Source organism: Haplochromis burtoni, unplaced genomic scaffold (genome assembly GCF_018398535.1).
Source record: "Haplochromis burtoni strain Fernald_Lab_line unplaced genomic scaffold, NCSU_Asbu1 Contig_75, whole genome shotgun sequence".
NCBI lineage: Eukaryota > Metazoa > Chordata > Actinopteri > Cichliformes > Cichlidae > Haplochromis > Haplochromis burtoni.
The window spans coordinates 917,448-931,782 of record NW_024582436.1 but is presented as its reverse complement, the minus strand read 5'-3'; the positions used below and the strand labels follow the sequence as shown (position 1 = coordinate 931,782).

Genomic DNA, 14,335 nt, shown 5'->3' with positions numbered 1-14,335 from the left:
GGGTCAAAGATGAAAAGAGAACGGGGTTCAACATGGATCAGGTCCACATGGCCTTCAAATGGGGCAACAAAACAGCACAGGCATCTGACAGTCCTAACCTGGACACATCTGATGAAATCAATGCACATTTTAACACTAGCAAAGAAAACATTGTATTGCTTTACATTTTCCTTTCCCCTCTCTCTTTTATATTTATTATATAAATAACAGAACAGAAGCTTTATTAACAGATCGTGGTCTTTATTTCCAAATGTTTCAAAGCCAGAATTAGTGTGAGCTCAAATAATATCAAGTGAAACAATTTGTTCTTCAGTAGGCAGGAGTCAAAGTGGGTTCCCTCAGGGTGTGCTGCGTTTAAGTTGGTCCAGTTTGCGTCGCAGCATGTTGTAGTTGTCTCTGGTCCCAGGAGCCTCAGGGTCCAACTTTAGAGAAAGCTCGTAGTGTTTCTTTGCCAGCTCCAGCTTCCCCCAGCGATGATACAACACAGCTGAGGGGAAAAAAAAGAGAACGAAAGCTGCTTTAAGCTGAGAAGCTGCACTGATTCTAATTCTATTCATTTAGCTCATTCGGTACAGCTAGACTGCACAATGACACTTTTACTAGCAAGCATAAATATATATATATATTTGTTGCTTCTGAGTGCTTGGAAGCTCTTAGCAACACTGTAAAATATGTGACACAACCAAAATCGCCTTACCTAAATTTCCATGGCAACTAGCAGCATTTGGGTTGATCCGGAGGGCGTGAAGAAAGAAGCCCTCTGACTCCTGAGATAAAACAAAGGGGGGAAAAAAAGCGCATCCTGAATTGTCTTTACTAGTCCCAGTCATATTTCAGAGCAGACAGAGTACTGTAAGGGATAAAATCCTTATAATGCCTACTATGCGTACTAATGTTTACCGACCTCATATTTTTGTAATTTCCCCAGGACATTAGCCAATGAAAACATGATGGTGTGGTCGTTTGGGAGGACTCTCAGAGCCTCTCGGCCGATCAGCTCTGCTTGACCCAAGTTACCTTACAGACAGAACGAAAAATTACTAAAAATGTCAGAAAATAAAATTCAAATATACACACAGCAAATCTATGCTATGTATTTGTTAGTGTAATCTACACAGCAAGGCAGCTAACATTTATGCGACAAAGCCTATTGAAATCATGGGGATTATGTTAAAAATGCTGCCCAACATGAAAGCGTTTCAGACTGTTGAAAACACAAATTCAAAGATGCGGCTAAAACACAGAGAGTCTGAGCGTGTGCTTTATTTGTCAGCAGTATCTAGAGCAGAGTTTTTCTCTCTCCACACATGGAGGATTGGTTTAGTCTCCTAATTAAGGATGAACACAAGGCCCACTGGGTTATTGATCTCTGTCAAAGATCCGTCTGATGTCTGGCCAGAAATGGAGAGAGACAGACAGACAGAGAAACGGAGGGCAAAACAATGGCAGTCATGTCCTGAGTCATGGCCCATGCCCTTCAGACAGCTCGCCAACACATGACTACATGCGCAACTGTGCCTAAATTTACACTGATCCGGTCTTTTGTTTGTGTAATGATCAAAACAAAGAAGGAGGGGCCAAGACCAAAGTGAAAACAATATTCCCAGTTCCTCACTTTTTCAAAATGACACCTATTGTTCTTCTTTTCTCTTCCTCTCTTTTTTGTGTGTTTGGAGTGGAGCTGGGGAGATGGGTAGAATTATTTCTGTCAGATTTGGGGAACAAATGCGGTGGGGGAACCTCTGAGGGGGCGCTGTTCTGGCTGTGCTTGCCCACGTTTGATCAGGAACATACTGGGCCCTGATTGGACAGTTCCAGTACCCTCCTGGGAGACTCCGCCCCCACGGGAGCAGCTTCTGACAAAACGGCTCGAGCGTTTGGAAATCAGAGCATTCTCCACACGGCAGGGAAGACTGCCTTCAAAACTCAGAACACAAAGCTTTAATACATAAATTTCAAGCATTGCTGATTCCTGCTCTTCCGGTCTAATCTTGTTGGCCATTTAGATTTACTGCCTTCCCAAAAATAACAACACTTTGTTTCTTGGCTCTGAATCCTGTAACAAAGTGCACCCACAAGAGAGGCTTTTTTTCCTTTTTCTTTTTTTTCTTTTTTTTAAGTAAAGTGACTCATTTTCATGTAAATTCACAAAAGGCTGAATGTTATCAGTTACTGGTTTTTAACAACAAACACAATAAAACGCATCACATAAAACAATAAAATAGATGTCGTCTAGTGTCTGTTGTATTAAAAGCATGTCTGTGTGTGAGCTCGTGCACTTTTCCACTACCAGTGTTGTCCAGCAGAATGACCATGTTGTTCCACGCCAGGCTGTGGTCAGGTTTTAGCACAGTTGCATTCCTCCAGGCGTTTAGGGCATCCAAGTGTCTGTTCTGGTCGGCATACTGAAACATGAGGTACAGTGTTAGAAAACTCATTTTGAATTCAATGACAATTTCTATTTTTTTTAATTTAGTTTAAATTGTGGATTGAAGCTGTAGAAGAGAAACATATAACATGTATCACATAATAACAACACTACACATGACCTTGTGTAGTGCGTCATCTGGGACGCCTCACAACGTGTTAGAATTATTTGGGGCTTTTATCAGGGGCGTCCTCCCTGAGGCTGACCAATATAAACATGGCAAAAGAAGAACAGCTAAGTGAATCTGGCGAAGAACAGTCAGCGTACAGAGTTAAAAACGCCACTTTTTAGCTAGTGCTGCTTCATGTAGAGGTGTAGTTTGTCTTATCCTTGTTTTGTTTTGCTAACAGCTTAATCTTACACAGTGAACATGGTAAACGGGCAAAAGCAGATTGCGTGGTTTGAGCCCGGGACCTCACCAAGCGTCCCAGGTTATAGTAGCAGTCTGGGTATTTTCTCCGGAAGCGGATGGCGTTCCAGTAACTCTTCTCTGCCTCCTCAAACTTCTGCAGGCTGTTCTGAACTATTCCCAGATTCATCCAAGCTGCAGCGAAGTCAGGCCTGCACGGTTTTAAAAAGAACACAAAGCCATGAACAGGGAGTCTAAATCTGTTAAAAGAGCTCGTTGGTTTAAACTTTGATGTTAAACAACATTACTGAATGGAAACAGCTTTAGACAACAGCTGCTCTGCTTCCACAAGTTCATTTTTCTCCTTCAGGATATTCCCCAGGTTGTTCATTGCATGGACGTATGTAGGGTGTAGCCTGAAAGCCATAAATAACATGCAACAAACAAGTCAATGACTGTTTCTTTGTCAGAAATGTAGTAGGTCGTAACTGCTTGTAAGGACACATACCTGACTGCTTCTCTGTAATATGTAATAGCTGGAGTGGTGTTCCCTCTGTCAGCCAGGTTCTTACCCACATTATAATGCACCTGAGGGAACAATCATTAGCACTTAAAGCATCAGGACGTGTCTATGACTAGAATTCATTTTCAAATGTGCACTAAAATAATTTACTGGCACAAACTGAAGCGAGGCGGGAAAGCGCAAATCACTGATTTTTTATGTATTTTTCTTTACCTTGGCGTTGAGCGGACAGACAGAAAGGGCGCTGGTGAAGAGGCTTTGTTCTGAACGCCACTGGTGACTGCGGAGAGCACAGCGCACTACATACACACACAACAGTGCAAGCACCATGACGCACAGCAACTTCTGCAAAAAGAGAAGAGGAACCATTTAACAGCCAAGTGCTATAAAGCATTACAATATTAAGCTTCAAGTCAAATGATGTGTGACACTGAATTAATAACCTGCAAAATGTATTTCTGCAGCACATGGACACCACCTGCTGTCATCGTCCCTTTATAGGGAAGTCATTAGACATTTCTCATATCTGTACCTTCCCTGCATCACGAGTTACTGAATTATCAAAGCTGGTTTTGAAAACAGATTTTGAGTTTAAAATCAAGACAGTTTAAACCGACAACTTTGGAAAATAAACCTTTACTAGAAACTGCTTCAGTGTTTGGTGTCCTTTGCTTTATTGTGATCTTTTTGGCATCATTTAGGCGTACCCTGTATTTGGACCAACGGCAGCAGCAGTGTCCTAAAGAGTATGCCAGCAGTAGGCAGTAGCCGGCTGAAGACAGATAGAGAACTCTCTCAGCAATGACAAAGCCCACCCTGAAAAAAATGTTGCTCGCAGGCAGAAAAGGGACCACCAGTAGCACCAGACCCAGGGTCAAAGTCCTAGTGAGGAAAACAGAGCACACACATAGCATCTAAAAACATGTGGTCTGAGATTTAAGCTTAAGAATCTGAATACTGGACCCAAAAAAATTGTCAAGTCTGTGCTAAACCAAGCAAAAAGTATGCGTTGTGCACTGGTGACACTGCGGTGAATATGCTTTTATAGTCACAATCAACTATACGTCTTTAGAAGTCAACATGTACTTTATTTCATCTTTCATTCCAGCAAATCTGAGATGGCTTTCCTCACTCACCTCCTCCTCTGGCTGTCCTGTGAGCATAAGGCTTGGCTTATCAAGCCTACCAGGATGCACCAGAGCAGCAGCAGCCAGACTATCCTCCAATCAGTGGCTGACTTAATGAGAGGCACACAGCCCATGGACCAATCAAAACACAGCCACCAGGGACACAGCAGCAGCCAGGCATTAAGGGAGTAGTAGTAATTATAGTTCACTATCTGCCAATCAAAACGGAACAGAAAAGGAAGAGAGCAGCAACAAAACCAGCGGAGAAAAAGGGGAAAAGCATTTAAAATTCTGAAGTAAACAGTGTTTAAAAACCATGCAAATTACTCAGGACAAACATGATATTAGACGGTGAATTAAACTGAAATGATGAAAAAAACGGAATATATGCTTCAATAAAGTCAATTCATAATTACATAGATCAATCAGAATCATTTAAAGATAAAATTGTCTGTAATTATAATGCATGAATAAATATTGTGAAATAAACTCTACAAACTAATCTTTCTTACCCTGAGGATGATATTTTCTGCAAAAGAAGCCGGGTTGTCTACTTCAGTGAACGCTGGCGGTCCTGTTCCCATGATCCTCCAGCGTGCGTAAAGCATCAGGAGGCCTCCAAGACCCATTAGACCCAGTCGCGTAAGCAATCCCATTCGCACCAACTCACTTACCTGTCACAAGAGTATTACCACTTGTCACTTACAATTAAAAATATAAAGCTTGTTAGTTACTTTCAGTCACCGTTTAATCGCTAATGTACTCAATTGCAAACTACTTTATACAGACAGTGTATGAAATGTGACATAAATCATACAAAGCAGTGCATAATTTATGACAGAAAAGCAGGGGAGGGTGTGCAAACCTAACTCACATCAAATGATTTCTTCCTAAGGAGTAGCCTCTGGCTGAGTTCATACACATTAACATTACAGATCAGGAGGACATCAAAGGCAGCATTCACACCCTGAAGGAAAATACATAGAGAAAGAAGGAGAAATGGCATTTAAATGTATATAGGTCAGCAACAAAACGAATTAGCTCATTTCACACACACACACACACACACACACACATATATATATGTAAAAAAAATTGTGAGACTTCTTCTCCTTGTGTAAGCAAGAATTACAGTGGGATGGCGAGACAGGATGAAAACATCAGATCTAAAAATGACCTTACAGAAGGACTTCATACCAAGACAGTGATGCCTTGTTCTTTACAGAGCATTGCTGCAGCACACAGCAAGAGGCTGACCACAACCCACTGGAGAGAAAACCTGTCATCTCTGTCACTCCCTGAGAACACAAAGCCAAGACCACGCTGGTCAGAGACAGGAAAGGATTGAAATGTAGGTGTTCAGACAGATGCATCGAATGCTGGCAGATCGATAACGTTTTGATGCCAGTGACATATGGAAAGCGCTTTGTGCAGTATAGAATTACTGTGTACCTAAAGAGTAATACTCGTGTCAGGTACCTACCTTTGTTAAAAGCCTTGCAGTAGGTGAGGAAAGACAGCTGGAAGAAGAGGGCGCATAAAAGGTCTGCTCGGCCCACTATGCCAGCGACCTTGATGAGAAACAGAGAAAAGCGAGAGAAAAAAAAGCTATGATACATGAGACAGGAAGGACTGATTAAACTACAAAAAATACTTGAAGAAACAACATTATCTGGTAAACCTCTTTAGAAATTATTCATTTTATTACACATGCACCATATATTAGTTTTGCATAATGCATCCAAGTACAAAAGGAAGCTTATTAAAAAGATGTCAGAAGAAACTCATTACCAGTGTAGCACGGTTGTGTGTGTGTGTTTCTATATGGTGTGTGTGTGTGTGTGTGTGTGTGTGTGTGTGTGTGTGTGTGTGTGTGTGTGTGTGTGTGTGTGTGTGTGTGTGTATAAAGTATGGCTGGCATCCTGTGGTTGCCTGCTTTGATACATACAGCAGGCCCAAGCAGACAGTGTGCCTCCCTCCCACCCCCCAGGTCTTACCCAGTCCTTGCCCTGCATGATTAAAGGGAAATGGACAGGGAATTGCTTCTTTACAGCCATGCTTTACAGCAGAAAAACACATATGAGGGCAGGTCAATAAGCATCCCAACGTGGCTAATAGTCAGGTCGTACTATCGCACGCACCTTGGCCCACGCTCCCAGCTGAGATGGGGCATTTGTTCTTGGCACGGAAGCACTGGAGGCTCTGGATTGGCTTGTCTTGACGCTGTGTTGAAACCATGTTTTTACGAAAGGTTTATTTGTAGCTCAAAATCAAAACTACCTCATTGAGGTGCACAGGTCCCTAACAGTAACAGCCCAACCAAGTTCAAATAAAAACCTGGAGCTGACTTAACAGCTCATTCGCCAGCATGCAGAAAGAAAGAAAAGAATGTAAATATATAAAAAGAAATACCTAAACACACCATGGCCAAACACTACTAGCTAAATGTCATCTGTTAGAAGTTAGCTGTAGAAATAAATGTAAAATACTGGTGAAAGAGCAGTAAAAAGTAATTCAGGATAGGAACAGAATCAAGGATTCACTAGTGTATCATCTCCTAACCACACAGCCTATAAATGTCCTACCTTAAACCATCACATGTTTCTGTATTATACCTCCTTGCAGCTGTTTCTTAGATTTATAGCGTAAAGATATTTATGAATGGTATTTTACTACTCTCTTGTAAAATCTCAAGTCTTTGTTTTTCTAATCACTGTTGCATACAGTGGGGCAAAAGAGTATTTAGTCAGCCACCGATTGTGCAAGTTCCCCCACTTAAAATGATGACAGAGGTCAGTAATTTGCACCAGAGGTACACTTCAACTGTGAGAGACAGAATGTGAAAAAAAAATCCATGAATCCACATGGTAGGATTTGTAAAGAATTTATTCGTAAATCAGGGTGGAAAATAAGTATTTGGTCACCTCAAACAAGGAAAATCTCTGGCTCTCACAGACCTGTAACGTCTTCTGTAAGAAGCTTTTCTGTCCCCCACTCGTTACCTGTATGAATGGCACCTGTTTGAACTCATCATCTGTATAAAAGACACCTGTCCACAGCCTCAAACAGTCAGACTCCAAACTCCGCCATGGCCAAGACCAAAGAGCTTTCGAAGGACACCAGGAAAAGTATTGTAGACCTGCACCAGACTGGGAAGAGTGAATCTACAATAGGCAAGCAGCTTGGTGTGAAAAAATCAACTGTGGGAGCAATCATCAGAAAATGGAAGACATACAAGACCACTGATAATCTCCCTCGATCTGGGGCTCCACGCAAGATCTCATCCCGTGGGGTCAAAATGATCATGAGAACGGTGAGCAAAGATCCCAGAACCACACGGGGGGACCTGGTGAATGACCTGCAGAGAGCTGGGACCAAAGTAACAAAGGTCACCATCAGTAACACACTACAACGGCAGGGAATCAAATCCCGCAGTGCCAGACGTGTTCCGCTGCTGAAGCCAGTGCATGTCCAGGCCCGTCTGAAGTTTGCCAGAGAGCACATGGATGATACAGCAGAGGATTGGGAGAATGTCATGTGGTCAGATGAAACCAAAGTAGAACTTTTTGGTATAAACTCAACTCGTCGTGTTTGGAGGAAGAAGAATACTGAGTTGCATCCCAAGAACACCATACCTACTGTGAAGCATGGGGGTGGAAACATCATGCTATGGGGCTGTTTTTCTGCCAAGGGGACAGGACGACTGATCCGTGTTAAGGACAGAATGAATGGGGCCATGTATCGTGAGATTTTGAGCCAAAACCTCCTTCCATCAGTGAGAACTTTGAAGATGAAACGAGGCTGGGTCTTCCAACATGACAATGATCCAAAACACACCGCCCGGGCAACAAAGGAGTGGCTCCGTAAGAAGCATTTGAAAGTCCTGGAGTGGCCTAGCCAGTCTCCAGACCTCAACCCCATAGAAAATCTGTGGCGGGAGTTGAAAGTCCGTGTTGCTCGGCGACAGCCCCAAAACATCACTGCTCTCGAGAAGATCTGCATGGAGGAATGGGCCAAAATACCAGCTACTGTGTGTGCAAACCTGGTAAAGACCTATAGTAAACGTTTGACCTCTGTTATTGCCAACAAAGGTTATGTTACAAAGTATTGAGTTGTATTTTTGTTATTGACCAAATACTTATTTTCCACCCTGATTTAGAATAAATTCTTTACAAATCCTACCATGTGGATTCATGGATTTTTTTTTCACATTCTGTCTCTCACAGTTGAAGTGTACCTCTGGTGCAAATTACTGACCTCTGTCATCATTTTAGGTGGGGGAACTTGCATAATCGGTGGCTGACTAAATACTTTTTTGCCCCACTGTATATAACCTTTTTATTTCACTAAATAAGGTGCTCATCATGGCTGTGTACCACTTTAATTGTGTTTATTTAGACTCTAGTTTTTTTTTCATCACCTTGCTGTTGTAACACATGAATTCCAGTTGTGAAATCAATAAAGTACCTATCTATATATCTATAATTGTTTTTCTTTAAGCTTTACTGTTTGCGTTTTAATGCAAAACTGTATTTTCAGTTTTGAGACTACTAATAAGTCCAAACTACACAATAATCATACATATGAATCTTTACACACTCATGTGTATGATGATTTTAATGCATACTGAACTATTTGATTGTCTCTTTACTTATAATATTATGCATATAAATAAACACTTCAACTCTACTTACACTTTCTGTGTGAACTGGGTGTGCGGCAAAGAAGATGGCAGCAAGCAAAGAGGTCTTCGGAGCGTGGTTCAGTATCCTGCCCTTCTCATCGTAGGCCAGTCCACCAATAAGTACTGCAAACACGTCAATCATAAGGGCGGATATGACAGCATGGAGGATGATGTTGAGCACATGGAAGCCAACGGGGTGAAGGCCTCCCGCTACGAGGTAGTTCAGCCTGCAACAGCGAGACAAGAGAAAAACTAGAGCTGAATGTACAGCAGGTGTAGGAAAGTATATGTGTGAGGATGGTGAAGCTATTATAAAGCATAATGTGACACGATGAAGCCAATGGGACATGGTGAGGGTCATCAATAACCACCATCAACTGCACAGTTATATGCAGAGAATAGAGGAAAGGCACCTTCCCACTGTAGAAACACAACAGAACTCCTAAATGGCACAAACGTTTACAGCAATGGCCCCTAATCATCCTTTCCGTTTCCACTGCAGGTTAACTAGCCTCACAAGGTGATGTAATCAATTTGCAACAGCTTCAAACTGCAAGTGATGAATATATTAACATCAGACTGATATAGCAGTGGTGATGCCGTTTCTGGTGTTTCCCTGTGGATAATTTTAAGCAGCTGTTGGTAACGTTTGACTGGAGAAGACTGTTACTCGAGTCTGTCGTTATCCACCAGACTCCAGTGGTTGTGTTTGCTGTCGAGTTCTTCCCTGCAGTTTTTAGGGGATCAAGTACCTTTCCTCCACCCTGAAAACATCTTTGAAAGAGAAACTATAGAGAGATTTCCTGCTGTCAGAACATGCACACAGGTGCTGATTGACCTAAAATATTGTGCAAGTTCCTGCAGGAAGAAGTAACCTACAGAAACAGTATGATGTTATGCTTTTTCAGTCAAGTCCTTACTGTGGTTAAACTACTGACAGGAAGCATGTAAAGGTTTTGGCTATTAACAGAGGAGTAAGTATTCGAAGAATGATGCTCTAATGTGTGTGGCTGAAATTACAAGCACATATTTTTTAAATTCTGACTGAACTCTTTTGGATTGAAGGTTTCAGGTCAACTGTGCACATGCGATGTGCTCTAATGATTAGATTGATAGAACAGATTATTGAATCAATGCAAAATGCAAAAATGATGAATGTGCTATACTTATATCTTTCTCAACAGCTGTGTTAACATTTAGTCACATGTCTATTCAAATCCTTTAATATACACTCACTGGCCACTTTATTAGTTACTGTTCAGCTGCTGATTAATGCAATTTCTAATAAAACAAATCACACGGCAGAAACTAGGTGCAATACCACACACCAGGTGCCACTCCCGTCAGCTCCACCTGTCTTGTGATGGCTGCTTCCAGCAAACCGGTTTCTTCAACATGACAGTGAGGTAACTGTACTCAAAAGGCCTCCACAGTCAGATCACTTGGTCCAAGGTGGGAAGGGAAATTCACATCATGGATAAGCAGCTGACAAATCTGCAGCAACTGTGTGATGCAATCATGTCAATATGGACCAGAATCTCTGAGGAATTTTACCAGCAACTTGTTGAATCTGTGCCATGAAGAATATAGGCAGTTCTAAAGGAAAAAGGGGATCCAGAATAGTGCTAACAAGGTAGTAAAGTGGCCAGTGAGTGCATATAGGTATTTCAAGTCCAGTAGTGCCTGTTATTGTGTAGTGCTTTTTGAATCATTTTAGAAGTCCAAAAAGTTGTATTAAAAAAAATCTCAACAGAGAACAAGTTTGGCTTTTTGTAAAGAAGACAAGTGCACATCTGCACACATTTACAATGTACAAAGGGAGCATGTACAGATGTTTTGAGACACACCTCCGCAACCAAAACAAAAATCAGTGTGGACCTGTTTATTCTGAGTCGTGGATTAAACTGATTTGAATCTGATTACTAGTTTAGCTGTGAATGTATAAAGTGTGTATAAACTCAGACACTAAGTAGGACTCCTTACCTGAATGTAAGGACAGTGAGAGGTCGGTAGGATTTGTGACTAGAGTTGCTACTCAGGTTGGTTCCCCAGAAGTCATTGCTCCAGATGTTGTTCAGAGGTGTTGCTGGGCGCAAATCCTGCAACCACAAAAACAAAATGAGCGACGGTTATTGCCAGTGTAAGTGTGTAACTGGAGTTAAGCTGCTGATGAATGAAAAACTCACCTTGTTGTTAACAATTGCTTCAGAATCATCAAATACAAAGTCTCCATCATAACTGTTAATGAAGCACAGGAGTGCCACCAAGGCAACGGTGACCTTGGCCTGAACAGGAGCAAGCTTTGGCAAGGGTATGTGATGGTCCCAGTATACTTCAGTCAATGCCATAGTGCACTGCTGGGTCTTTGGTCATTCAGTTTCATTATCCCTGAGGAGAAGAGATGGGTGCAGGAAGTCAATTCAAATCACAGGTTGTAAAAACTGATAACTGCGTAATAAACACAGTGCAAACGCTGCATACACACCTTGTCGTCTCAGTTCATTGTCTGAGAGGTCACGGTGTCTTGTGTTACCTCCATGTTAGCTTGTCTGCCAGAAAGCTAACGGGTAGTACACGTTGACTCACTCAGAGACATGAGAATCCCACCTGCATGCAAATGCGGCGATGTACAGGTACGATGATGACGCGGTCACTGGGGCATCACAGTATAAAGTGGAAGGTTTCTTCGTGTGTCGCCAGCTAGCATGTCTGAGACATGCTAAAAGGTCTCTGCTGCTCCTAAACAAATGACAGGCGCGCAGTTGCAGTGGCGCTCGGACAGTATTTTGACTATTATACTGATCAGCAAAGCCCTTGAATCGCACAGAACAGTCCTGCCGAGGTACGGACAGAGTACTCGAGGCTGTAAACAAATGTGCACGCTAGAGTAAACGACTTCCTCTTTAGCGTCAGAGTCACGTGTTCAGTGTCAGCCAATACTTGTTGCTAGATGAATGATACACGAGTGTGCAGGGTTGAGCAGAGGAGAGCGCTTTGATGCTGTAGCAGTACAAGGCTCTCTAAAGCCATAAAAACATTTCTTCCAATAATATCAACAGGTGGACAACAGTGAATGTAGGCCAAAGTTTGTTATCAAAATGCTCTGTCCTCCTGGAATAACTTCCATTTTATTTTGAAGCTTTATGCTGATGGCTTTGGGTAACTTTGGAGATTATTTTTAAGACGATGCTCTATTTTATATTACCAACAGTTTATAAGTATGTAAATGAGCCTTAAAGAAAGGACAGAAAAAAGTCCTATTCAATTCAAATCAATTCAGTTCATTCAATCACTGCAACAACTGCCTCTTAGCCAGTGTTGGGTAAGTTACTTTAAAATAGTAACTTAGTTACATTACTAGTTACTTCTCTCAAAAGTAACTCAGTTACTTCAAGTTACTCGTTACTTTCAAAGTAACTAGTTACTAGGGAAAGTAACTTTGGTTTTACTCAGAATTCTCTTGTTAATGTGTTTCTTCCATAACTTTGCCAGTCTTCTAGCTTGCTTACTTGCCACAAGTGCACTGTGCCACCTACCAATAGAAAGGAAAAGATAATGTGCATATTTCCACGAGAGAAATCCCACGCCTGGACCGTCATTGACTGCTGCCATGATTCTAGCCTACGTCACAGCGTCATGTGCGCCTTTTACATCCAACACAAAAACTGCAGTCGTGGTGCTTTCGATTGTACTCAGAACTCGGAAATTCTGCCTTCTGAATAGGAAGATGTAGGCAACACCAGACTGCAGATGAGCTGCATACAGGGCTGGACTGGGACAGAAAATTGGCCCGGGCATTTTGACTAGAGACCGGCCCACCATTATAGGAAAAATCATAAAGCCTTTGAATGAAAATAAACACTGTTGTGACAGTGATGTTCACTGTTTTGATGGTATATATGCATCAATCTATCAATCGTTTGTTGTAAGATTCAGATAATTATTTTTTAAAAGCGAGACATTTTAAATGAGAATAAGAAAGAAAAGTATTTCTTTGTGCCCCCCTTTCCCTGTTAATGCCCTACCTGGCCCCCTGGCAACACTTTGCTAGACCCGCCCCTGCACAGTTACCAGCTGTCAGCTACTTAGAAAAGGATCCTGGTGTTATTTGTCTCTCAGAAACAGTTCATAACTTCCCTTCAACTCATTCATGTCACCTAAAAGGTAAACCTGTTTCTCCATCACAGCTCTGATGATCCAGTAAGGACATCTCCTGGTTTCATCTTCATGTTTCCCTCTCACCAGATAACCAAACCGATATCATGACCAGCAGCTTTTTTGCAGCTGTGGCTCCAGCAAACATCAGCTGATACTAGAAATTAATATTAAATAAATTCTAACAACAGCTGATCAAGCTTAAACGTGCTGCTGTTGTTTAGCGCGACATCCGCTGGTTTCCTCTTTCGGCGCAAAGTGAGCGATAAACAAACAAGAGAGAAAAGCCGATCAGCTGATCATTGATCAGTTTCATGATTGAAGTAGAAACAGGAGAGGGAGGGGAGAGAATGAGAGAAGAGGCAGCTGTGCAGCAAAGACACAGAATAACTCCAGCTTTGTGCCTTTTTCATTGTAGCTGAATTACGGGACAAACTGTTCCTTTTCACCTCAATAAGAAACGCGTAATATTTTCTCTGAATACCAGACGGGACGGTTGGCAACTCTAATAACTTATGAACAAAATAAAGTTCAACATCATTAACTTCATAGCACCCACCCAGCTGTATAGAAACTCCGTCATGCTAGCTAGCACGCAGTACGGAAAAAGTCAGAATAACGAAAATAAACTCCACCTAAACTTGGTTCATATCTGACCCAGAGAGACTGCAGGTCATAACTTCTTACCTGAAGTTCAGTTCACACTTGGACCGGCGGCCGCCTCGGGTCTCTTTTCCTTCTGCGTCCCCTTTCCTTCATCCACCTGCTGCCTCCACCACTTGCTAATGTTACTGAATCTGTGGAAGCTCCGCGATAGCCACCACACGAAGTAACGAGTAACGACCCTATCTAAATCCCAGTAACGACTAACGCGTTCCTGATTTTAGAATAATAACTAGTTACCGTGCTCGTTACCACAATAATAACGTAGTTACTGTAACGCGTTACTTAATAACGCGTTAGTCCCAACACTGCTCTTAGCACTTCATATTGTAAGGTAAAGAACCTATAATAATAGAGAGAAACCCCCAATAATCAGATGACCTCTTTTTAAGTAAGCACCTGGTGA

At 42.0% G+C, this 14,335-nt stretch overlaps 1 protein-coding gene across 1 annotated transcript; it reads right to left on the bottom strand.

The window, feature by feature from the left end:
- Positions 1 to 223: 223 nt before the first annotated feature.
- On the bottom strand, positions 224 to 12,024 carry tmtc4 (transmembrane O-mannosyltransferase targeting cadherins 4). The gene is made up of 18 exons (XM_005935805.2): positions 11,597 to 12,024; positions 11,298 to 11,499; positions 11,095 to 11,210; positions 9,122 to 9,338; positions 5,911 to 5,998; positions 5,625 to 5,725; positions 5,302 to 5,394; positions 4,940 to 5,101; positions 4,437 to 4,639; positions 4,008 to 4,182; positions 3,514 to 3,645; positions 3,286 to 3,365; positions 3,086 to 3,193; positions 2,848 to 2,989; positions 2,291 to 2,405; positions 905 to 1,017; positions 698 to 767; positions 224 to 487 (listed from the first exon to the last, which is right to left on the bottom strand). The coding sequence occupies exons 2-18, from the start codon at positions 11,457 to 11,459 to the stop codon at positions 339 to 341; spliced, it is 2,226 nt and encodes a 741-aa protein (XP_005935867.1). The 5' UTR covers positions 11,460 to 11,499; positions 11,597 to 12,024; the 3' UTR covers positions 224 to 338.
- Positions 12,025 to 14,335: the final 2,311 nt, after the last annotated feature.